General features: G+C 61.0%; 1 protein-coding gene across 1 annotated transcript; it reads right to left on the reverse strand.

Moving 5' to 3' along the window:
- Positions 1-11: 11 nt before the first annotated feature.
- Positions 12-6786, reverse strand: UBALD2 (UBA like domain containing 2). The gene is made up of 3 exons (XM_049813214.1): positions 6560-6786; positions 5841-5903; positions 12-2269 (listed from the first exon to the last, which is right to left on the reverse strand). Exons 1-3 carry the CDS (start codon positions 6677-6679, stop codon positions 1949-1951), a joined length of 504 nt encoding a protein of 167 aa, XP_049669171.1. The 5' UTR covers positions 6680-6786; the 3' UTR covers positions 12-1948.
- Between the last annotated feature and the right edge of the window lie 4063 nt (positions 6787-10849).

Raw genomic sequence — 10849 nt, forward strand, 5'->3', positions numbered from 1 at the left:
CCCACCCCCTGCTCCGTTTGCTGCTGCTGGGACCCAGCTGCACCCTATAAATACCCCCCCTCACCCCTATAAACACAAGCACCCAGCCCCACATCTCTCCTTGGGTGCTGCCTGTGCTGCTGGAGGGTGTGAGTAACCCCGGCTGGGGGCTTTTATCCTTGGAGGTTGTGCCATGCTGGGGGGGGCTTTCTCCATCCTGGGGGGGTCTCCCTGTCCCCTGGGGGATGCTTGGCACCTGTGCCTTGAACCTCCTGGCCCTTGCTGGTATCTCCAGACCTGCTGCATTCCCATTTTGGGGGGGGTGGTTTATCCCAGTTGTTTGTTGTGTGAGCGGTGTGGCAACCGGGGCTGTGTTTTTGTTCAGTTTTAAATGTAGTTTGGATATCTAAGCGCTAAACCAGGGACTGGCGTGTTGTTTGAAGTTATCAGAAGGGCGGTGGCACAGTGACGGGCTTGGGAGGTCGGGGTCTGGGGTTGAGCAGTACCAGGGCTTTGCCCATCCTATGGCCATCCCACGAGTCAGGGGCTGGCAAGACCCCACGTCCTCGGGCTGGTGGCCAATCTGCAGTGGGGGACACTCAAGAAGGCATCAACCCCAGCACAGGGTTTGCCTAAAAGCCTGGCAGCCCTCGAGTATCACAGGCAGGACTAGGTCTCCCTACAGTGCTGAGGCCTGGGAGGTTCATTGCATGTGTGGGTGATGGGGCTGGCGGGGGGGACACACTGCTGGGGGGGTTTGCAACCCGCAGTATTTTGTGAGGGCGCAGGATGCGGTTTTGGCTGCACCCTGGTGCATGGGGGTCCTAGCTGTGCTGGCACGGCACCCCACCCGCCCCCGGCTCTGGGGTCTCCCCTTCCCTCTGCCCCCCTCTTTGGGGACGGTGGCTCCTGCAGGCAGAGTCCAGGCAGCACATGGGACCCCAGGCAGCTTCCTGGGGCTGCTGACACCTCCTGGGGGGAACTTGTCCCCACTGGTGTTGCTGTGGCATGGGACGGCTCGCCCCCATTCTCGGTGCCCTGCAAGGGATGTCCTCCCAGCAAAGAGAAAAGGCAAGGACAGCTGGTGTTAAAAAGGTGATTTTTTTTTTTTTTTTTTTTAATTTTTAAATTAATAAAAAACCTTCAACCTGTTTTTTGTTGTGTTTTTTTTTTCTTTTTTTTTTTGTTTGGTTGTGTTTTTTGGTGTTTTTTGTTTTTTTGTTTTTTTTGTTTTTTTTTAAGCAAGATTGATTTGAAAACTAAAAAACCCCCCAGCTTCCCCCTCTCTGGGAAAGGGCCATGAACAGCAGTCACAGGGATGGGGGGGACATCACCTTGATAAATCCCCCTAGGCCCCAGGGGTGCCAAGGGAGGGAGGATGGAGCAGGAGGAGGGTCCGGGGAGGGGTCTGTGCAAGAAGCCGGGCTGAATTTCAGAAGCGAGAGGAGAGGTGTGTTTGCTCTGGGTGCTGCAACCAGGAAATCCAGAGCTGGGGGGGGGGGGGGGGGGGGGGGAGGGAGCAGCTCTGTGGCCATAATCCGGGGTGATGACAGCCCCCTCCATTTATTTTTTTTGTTATTCCCGACCCCCTTTCCCTCTCCTGCCCTGCTGCAGGGATGCTGGGGAACTGGGAGAGGAGCCATAGGGAACACCCCCCCCACCTGCCTCTGCGCTGCTGCTCCTTCTCTCTGGATTTATATACATTAGATATATTTATATATTATAGTTATATATTTAAAAAAAAAAATAACGGGGGGAGAAAAGACCAGCTAGTGACTCTTGCAGAGGCTCTCATGGGCCAGTGTCCTCCCTGGCAGCATGTCCCCTCCCCTTAAAAATAATAATAAAACCTAGAAAATTATTCCAGTGCGTTTCTTGGGGAGCCCCTGCTCCCAACGCCCTGGCCCAGACCTCCCTTCCCTTCCAACCCCCATTTCCACCCCCCCACCCCCCCTCTGCTAACCCAGTCTTATCTCTGGCCGTCCATGGTGGCCACGGCTTTCTGTGGGGGGGCAGCAGGCGGAGGGGCAGGGGGCCAGGCGGGTTGCGGGTGGTGCAAGTGGTGGTGGAGGCCGTGGGCGGTGGGTGAGGAGGGGGGCAACCAGGCGGGCTGGTGGCTGGGGGGCGAGGAGGCCCAGAAGGGGCTGAAGCTCCCCGGGGGGGAGCAGGCCATGGAGGTGATGGGGCTGTTGCTGCTCTGCAGGCTCTCGGAGGTCCGCAGCTTGGAGAACATGGCCAGAGCGTCCGGGAAGTTGGGTGGCGTGGCCGGCGTGTTGCTGGGGGTGCACATCTGCGGGGGAGAGAAGAGGGTGGGTGTCAGATCAGTCACGGATGTTTTTGGGGTCCCAACCTGCCTGCAGGAGCTGGACCCATCACTGGGGTTCCTGACTGCATCCCACACCCGGGACCCCTCAACCCCCGGGGATGCTCGGATCCTGGGTCTGGCTGTTAGTGGGGTATTCGGCACTGCTGTGCAGCCCCCGAGCATCTGGGTGGCTCCTCCCAAAGGTGTGGGGGCTGCCCGGGGAGGGTCTCCAGCCCATTCTGGACCATCCTGGGTGCTCGAAGCCCTGGAGTGAGGCAGGTTTGGGGAGGGGGATGCTGTTCTGATGCCAGCTGCCCCATGGAAGGGAGCAGCACGGATGGGGCTGATGCGATGGCGTCCAGCGTGATGGGTGGGAAGGGGATTGAGGTCCCACCTGGCCCTGCAGGACCCCCCCACTCCCTCACATCCCATTAGGGCAGAGTTAAAGGCAGGCAGGGCCCCCCTGGGAGGCAAGGCTGCGGCCGGGCCCTGCACAGTTCCTGGTATGGCCCCTGTCTTCTACGTAGCCAGCTAAATTTAGCACCCTCCCCTCCTCCTGCCCAGCCAGTGACGGATCTGGCCCTTTTTGCAGCCAATCTCGCCTGCAGAGGAAAATCCAGTGAGGGGGGGGCCCAGCCCCACGCTGGGGTTCAGGGGCTGGCAGCACCCAGGGCCCCAGTTCAGCAAAGCACTTGCTGCACCCTAAGTACGGCAGTAAAGCCCCCCCAAGGGGATGGGGGGGATGGACGACACTTCACCCTGGCAGTGGAAAATAGAGTGGGCACCTGCCCCCTTTTTTTATCTCCAGAGGGGGGGTCACTGGCAAGGAGCAGTGTTGTGCCACAGGCTGTACTGAACATATGCACAGGGGGGTTAGAAATAGCTGTGCTTTGTCCAGCCTGGTCCCTGGGGTGGGGGAACAGGCTTGGGGGGTGCTCTCCCCCCACCCCGCTGGACCCACTGAAAAAGATTCCCATGAGGTTGCACTGGGGGCATGCACAGGGAAGGGGTATATGTATGGGGTGCATGGGCAGGCGGGGGGTGCGGGCAGGGGGGGATGCACTGGGAAGGGATGCATAGACATGGAGGTGGTGCATGTACAGGGAGCTTCACCCCTCTGGGTTAAATCCGTCCCAAATCCCTGTTGCTCTCGTGGAGCCGCAGCTTCTGTCGGAGCCCAGGGCCCAGCTGAGCGGCACATCTCGCTGCTTGCGGGGACGTTGAGCAGCGCGAAGGGGCTGGGGCAGCGTCTGCTGCCTTTAGCAATGGGGGATCAGGGAGATGGTTCTGATGGGGAATAGCTGCTGCATCTCACCCTTCCCAGGGGTTATCCCGGGACTTGTCCCGGCGGGCACTCGGCAGCCCCAGTTGTTCCCCAGCACAAGCAAGCACCCAAATCCCTCTTACAGGTTCCTCCCCATCCCAGCCACCTTCAGTGATCACCAGGATCAGAGCAGCAGCCGGATGCTGTGGCCAAACTGTGGCCGGGGGGGGGGGCGCTCCCAGTCAGACCCATTTGAAGATGGGGTGCTCCCCCAACCTCTCCCAGCCTGGGGAAAGTGGCAGCCAGCAGATGTGTGCTGGCAGCGGGATGGATGGGCTCCCATTAGCAGACAAGGCTGTGCACCCCAAAAATGCAATTATGGCCAGGCTAGCATCGAGCGGGTTTGTGGCGAGCTGGGGACGTTCCTCCCTCGCCGCACACAGACTTGGGAGAACTCATTTCAGAGCTCACCTCAAAGTGCTGGTAAGCCAGCTTTTTTTAAAAAAAAAGCCTACAAATTTGGCAGTATCTGAAAAGATACTTGTTGCAAAAAAAAAAAACAACCAACCCAAACCCAAAAAACTTCAAGTGACTGTGTTTTGAAAAAACAACCAACACAGCCATACACACACATGCACGTGCCAACCACCAGCCCTGGACTGAGGCTGGATGCAATGCTGGAGCGGGGACACAGCACTGAGCTTCTGGGGTGGTGTCTGCCAGATTAATTTAAAAAAAAAAAAAAAAAAAAAAAAGAATTGCCACGTAATTATTGCATTCCTCCCTCCAATACTTTTTGTTAAGGAGCTGCTTGGCTGTCAGAGGGTCGGTCCTACCGTGAGCTGCCACACCAACACACCAACCAGCTCCGGCAAGTCCCTTCCCCGCAGCCTGGACCCACGGGGGGTTTTGCCTGGTGCAGGGAGCCTCCCCTCAGTAGGGGTGAAGGTGACGTGCCGCCCCACACCGTAATGCTGCTATGCTCACAGCTTTGTTCTCTGCCGCTTGAAAAAGAAATAGAAACCGTGACCGTAAAGCCTGTCGTCTTGCCCTGAGCTGTGCGGGGCATTTTAAGCTGCAGAAATCAGGATGTGGAGGGGGGGTGGGAACAGCGGCAAAAAAAATGCCAAAAATGTGAGATGGGAGTATTTGGGGAGAGGGTGAAAGGTATTTTGTCACCATGTGGAGCACACGGTGTTAGGAAAACGCTGTGGGGAGTGGGAGAGCTGTCTACTCTGGACCCTCTGGGTGGGGGCAATGGGGTGGCCGTTGTGCTCAGGGTGGGAGGTGGGTCCCGCTCGGCGCCGGGGAGCACGGGGATGGGGAACAGGATGGGTTTCCTCGGAACTGCTTTGCATCTCGCTTCTGGCAGCCGCCTGACGGGAATCGCCCTGATGAGGCTTTTGGTGTTAAAACACAGCGAGGCCTGGATCCGGCTGGCAGCTCCCGCCTGCTTTCCTGTTCCCCTCTCCCACCGGGAAAGGTTGTTGGTTTTTTTTTTTGGTGAGATGACCCCTTGCAAGCTCCCCGATGTGGTGAGAAAATGTGCAGGGGGAGGAGGAATTAAAATAAAAGGGGTTTAAGTGGAAGCCGGCCGGCAAAATTACTTTCTCTGAGAGAGAGAGAGTGCTTGCTGCCGGCGATGCTGGGCTGGCTGGTGATTTTCTGACAGCATGAGAAAAGTGTGTGGGGGGGGAAATAATAAAAAAACCGGCTTAGCCCAGATCCGCTCCTTCCCCCGCACGCGGCACCGTTTAGTTCCCTCAACAGGAAAAAAAAAAAAAGCCTAAAAATGAAAAAAAAAAAAACCCCAACCCAAACACAACAAAAACCACCCAGAGGGGAATAACTTCCTCCCCTCGGCCAAGGGGCTGTGCCCTCGGCCAAGGTCAAGCGGTGTTTGGGGAAATGGGGGTGGGGGGGCAGCAGCAGTGGCCCCCGGCCCAGGGAGCCCAACTTCCAGCGCGATGCTTGCGGAGACAAACTATTTCCTGGCAGACATTTTAGCTCGTGTTTACATTCGCCGGCTGCGTGTTCCTCCGGGCGTAGAGCAATATGGCTGGCAGGGGAGCTGGCAGCTCCATGGCCTGGGGGGGGGGCCGGGGGGGTGCGGACCCCCAGAGGTCGGGGGGGGGGGGGGGGGTGTTGGGGGGTCCTGAGCCGGGTGGTGGTTGTAGGTTGGGGGGGTGTTGGGGGTGGTTGGTAGGTGCTGGGATGGGTTTAAAGGTGGTTTTGGGGATGGGGGGGGGGGGATTGGGGAGGGGCTGGAGGGGGGGTGGGGGTCCCACTTACCATCTGGGGGGGGTGGTGGCTGCTGGGAATGTTGGTCTCCTGGAAGAAGGCGCTCAGGGCCGTCTGTGGGGACAAGCTGTCAGCCCCAGCCCACTCGAGACAAAGGGGGAAGGAAAACATGCCTCCTCGCACCCCCCACCCTCGCCTCCACCCCCGTGGGACCCCCCCCGGGGGGCTTCCACGGGCGCCCCCCCCCCCCCCCCCAGGGCCTAAGGCAGGGGGAGCCTGGTGCTGCCCTTCACCCGACCCACTCGGGAGCGTGTGTGTCGCCCCATCCAGGAGCTCCCCACGCGGGGGGGTATAGCCCACCCCCCCTTGTTTACACTGGGTCCCCCTCCCCAACGGCCCCCCCCCAGCTCGGGGGGGGGGGGGGGGGGGCCCGGCATCGGGCGCTGGGCCGCAGCTCGGGTTACGGCCCGGGTATAAATAGACCCGGGGGAGCTCGGAGCCGGTCGTGTGCCCGTGTGTCCCCCACACACACACCCCCCCCCCCCGCGTGGGTGCTGGGGGGGCGCTCAGCGGCCCGGCCACGAGTGTCGGTGGGCCGCGGCTGGGCCTCCCCCCCCCCCCCCCTCCCCCTTCCGCCCCGTGGCTCTGCGGGCAGGGGGGTGGCGGGGACTCCCGGTTTGGGGTGTCCCGGTTAAAAGGGGTGTGTGGGGGGGAAGGTGTGCCCCGGTTTGGGGAAGGGGGGAGTGGGGGGGGGGGTCCCCGTCCCGTACCTCGAACTGCCAGTGGGCCGCCTGCAGCAGCTGCTTGGCCTGGTCGGCGGCGCAACCGGCCGCCAGCACGAACTGGTTGATCATCACCTGGTGCCGCAGCTCCTCCATGTTCACCGACATGGCGGGGGCGGCCCCGCCGAGCTGCCGCCCTGGCTGCCCGGAGCGCGCCCGCCGCCCCGCGCCGCGCCGACACCGGGGGGCGGCGGACGGGAGGGGAGGGGGGGCGCGGGGCGGGAGAGGGGGGGGGGGGGGGGGGGGGGGGAGAGACACACACGGACACACACACAGACACAGGGCGAAGCCCCGCCCTCGCGCCCCGATTGGCCGCCGCCGCGCCGCCCGCCCCGACGGGCGTTCGGTTCGAATCTTCCAGCTGCCCCGGCGCCGCTCCCCGCCCCGCCGCTTTCCCATTGGTCGACGCTTGTGTTTTGGCTGCAGCAAGCGTCGTTATTGGGAGTTGAACCGCCGGGAGGGCGGGGCGGCCGGTAGAAGGAGCGGCCCGACCGCTGATTGGGTGAGTTGAGAGGGTTTTTTTCGGAAGGCGTTGGTGACGTCACGTTCATTGAGGAGGTTCATTGAGGAGCGCGGGGGGGGGGGGGGGGGGGTGCGCATGGCCTCCGCCGCCCCGGGACTGGGGGGGGGGGGGGGCCGCTCCAGGCCGGGTCTTCCCCCTTAATCCACCCCCACCCACCCGGCAGGGCTCTCCCTGTTCCCCCTCGCCGTTGTCCCCGGGGCAGGGACCCCAGCCTGGGCCCGGCGGGCAGGAGGGGGGACCCGCATGCCCCTCCCGTGGGAAGGCCTCGGCAGGAGGGCCCAGGGGCTCAGGCAGAGCCCCCAGGTTTGGGGTTTTGGGGTGGGTTTTGTACTGCAACGTTTAAAATCCTGGTGACTCCGAGCTTCAGCCGCAGCCTGTGAGGGCGAGCGAGCTCCCCCCCCCGCCACGTCTGCCACCCCCGGGCTCCGGGACCGAGAAGGACCGGTGCGATGCATGCCTGGAAGAGTTTAATTTAAAAGGGAAAAGTGGCGTTTAAACCCCAAACGAAGAAATCAGGGGCTTCGCAAATGGATAGCGTGAAAATAGACTAAGCTGAAAAGAGCTGTCGGAGGTTTGGATGTGGCAGTGGTGACCAGCCGGCCGAGGGAGAGGAAACGAAGAGGCAGAGGGACGGGGTCTTGAAGCGGCTGGTTATCCCCAGCAGCTGGTGTGTGAGGGCCTGCGTGAGACTTCTGCAAAGTCCCGATAGTCCCGGGGAGGTGGGGTCCAACAGGCAGCGGCACAATGGAGAAGTGATGCCAATGTGTGGTTTCCCCGGGCTGGGTATCGCCCCGGGGTGCTTAGGGGGGATCCCACTCACCGGGGTGCAGCAACGGGTACGGAGGGTCCCGCTTGCCCAGCTCTGAGTTTGGCAGCTTCATCCTCCTAGGGCAAAACCAGCCCTGACGCAGGTGGAAGTGTGAGAGGAGCAATTCCAGAAGCTGGGATCCAGAACCCACCTGCCTCCTGCACACAGCCCCTTTACACGCAGCCCCGGAGAACGCTCAGGACCTTCTGCTTGCCAAAACCACCCACTTGTGTGCCCAGCGCGGCTTCTAGCTGAGTTAGCAAAGCTGTGAGCAACCGGCCTTGGATAGCGTCTGCCTGTAAAACCCAGGGAAACGCTGCTTATGAGCCCTTGCTTGCAAACCAACGGGGCTCACGCAAGCAATGGGCATCCAAGACCGTTATAAAACACGGCGTTAGTGACATTTGGAAAAGCAGGCGGGACCTTTAGTCCTTCAAAATGAAACTCTGTGCCTAGCTTGGCTGCAGAGCCACAAGACTGCTGCAAACACCACAGCTTTTCCCACCACACCACCCAGTTGGTAGAAAAGCCCCTTTTTGGGGCAGGATTTGCAGCAAGGGCAGGATTTGCTGTTGACTCTTCTCGGGCCTCATCCTGCCTGAGGTGCTCTTCCGTCCTCCCATCAGGAACACTGCCCTGCCACCCCACTGGGACCTGCAGCGGGTATGGGGTCACCCCTCCGGGCATGGTGTGGGCTCCCAGCACCCTGTTTCACTCTCCTAGCCGGGAGCTGCTCCGGCAACCAGCCTGGGGGTGGCTAACGATGCGGCAGTCCTCGTTAGGTGCTCAGCACCCGCCCATGAAGGGCCTGTCCCCAGCGCTCCCCACCCTGCAGGGCTGAGGCAGCCTCTCTGCTGGGCTGCACAGAGCCGGTGTCAGAGCCGGCCCGGGGCGGGTTGTTGGCTCTGTAGTGTGTGCCAGTCACTGCTGGAGGAGCTGGGAGTGGACTGGGAATACTGGGTATAAGGACAAATGTTTGCTGCCAGGGGAGAGCCACTCGCTCTCCTGTTTATCCTTCGAGCAAACCGCTGTGCCCTTCTGCGCCTCAGTTTCCCTCTTGGCACGAGGAGGCAGGAGCAGGATCCCCTTTCCCTGCCAAACACATGCACCAAATCCCATGGCCGGGCAGCACAAGTGCTTCAGACTTGCATCTTGCCCAGCAGCAGGTGTGTTTTGGGGTTAAACGTTGCTTTTTCTACGTGCATTGGATTTCCCCTCCCCAAGGCCCTGCCGGGTCAGCCCCGCTGGGGTTTGTCCTGGCTTTACTTGTGCTGGGGTCTGGAGTGGATGCGGCTGGGCAGGCTTGGGAGGGAACCTGCCCTCGAAGCCGTATCGTCACCCAGCTCCTGCCTGCGCTCCCGCGCTCCACTGCGGCACTGTCCTACAAAATCCTCTGCTGCAGTAATACACCGCTGAAAAAAAAAAACCAACAAACCCACAAGCCGTGCATGCACGCAGCAGCGCTGCGTGTAATGACTGCTGGGTTATGGATCTGCTCGGGGATAACTTTGAATTATTATCTGCACTAAAACCCTGCAGTCTGTTGTGTGCCGGTAATGAAATGTGCTGGCTCCCTCTCTCAGGCTCGTGTTTCTTGCTGCCGTCGCTGGCTGGAGCGAAGCAGAGGAGCAGGGCCGCGCTGGCAGCTCAGCAGTGCTGGGCTGCGCTAGATTTTTAAATGATCCATCTGCAGAACAGGCTCCCCGAAACCTGTGTCAGGGTGAGCAGGGATCAGCCCCTGGGATCTTGGGACTCCCGGATGGGTGCCAGCCCTGTTGATGTCGCCCTTGGCTCCTCTTCGGCCAACGCTCCCGTTGGCACGCAGCCCCGGGTGTGACATCCAGCGGTGCGGACATGGAGTCACTGCCGGGGCCGCGGGTCCCTGGGAGACGGCGACAGGCTGACAAACGTGGGGTACAAAGCTGCAGCCGGACTCGCCGTGGCGGTGGCTGCTCTTTGGTTTGGCTTTTCTCAGCTGCCCTTGGGGCTGTGAGGGTAGAAAGCAAATGGGGAGGGAGGTGCATGTGTCCCTCTGCGGGGAGGGCACAAAGCGGGGACCCCGAGGGACGGCCTTTGCTCGTCACTGCTGAGTAGCTGAGGACATCGGGGCAGCTGACCCGCCTCTCTGCACATCTCCCATTTGATATTTATAGCACTCGTGTTATCAACTCAAATCAAAATCATGTGATGCTCCACTAAGTTGCACTGCAGGATGTAATTAATTACCAGGGTTTTTAAGCGAGTGGTCGAAGGGTCCATCCGTCACCTTCATGCCCAAGGGGAAAATGTGAAGGCGCCCAGTGCTTCCCAGTAGCTTAATGCTGGGGAACTGGGGGGACCTGAGGGTGTGTTGGGGTGCACTGGAGCGGACGGGCAGCTCCCTGCTTCCAGAGGCTGCGCCCGGCAAAGGCAGCTGCTCCTGGTGTGGAGCAGAACTGGGAAGGCAGGATGAAGAAGATGGTGGTGTGCACTGGGAGGGCTTTTTATCTGACACCCCCCCCCCCCCCTCGCAGCGCTGTGCAGCCCTGCATTGCTGCCAGAGTCTCTTGGCCCCTGTGCCAACGGCTGCTCCGTCTCCTTCCCCCTGCGCCAGGCGACCTGTTGGGAAAAGCGGGGGGCTTGGCCTTCTCCCAGGGGCCACCCCAAGAAGCTGGGGGGGGGGTTAAAGGGACAGAGGGGCTGTGCTCTGAGTCAGCCTGGGGGGCCCAGGCTGTCCCTGGGGGTCCCTGGGGTGGGGTTGCTGCTCAGTGTCACCCAGCTGGGGGGGGTGGGAGGAGGGTGATACTGGGGTCACTGGGGTGCGTAACTGGGGGGGGTGGGGGTGCAGATGAATCGTACAGGTGGCAGGTGATGGCAAGGGAGACCAGTGAGCAGCACTGGAGGCAACTGGGTAGCACAGGGGGTGGCAGTTGATGGCAAGGGGGACCAGTGAACAGTACTGGAGGCA

Source organism: Accipiter gentilis, chromosome 10 (genome assembly GCF_929443795.1).
Source record: "Accipiter gentilis chromosome 10, bAccGen1.1, whole genome shotgun sequence".
NCBI lineage: Eukaryota > Metazoa > Chordata > Aves > Accipitriformes > Accipitridae > Astur > Astur gentilis.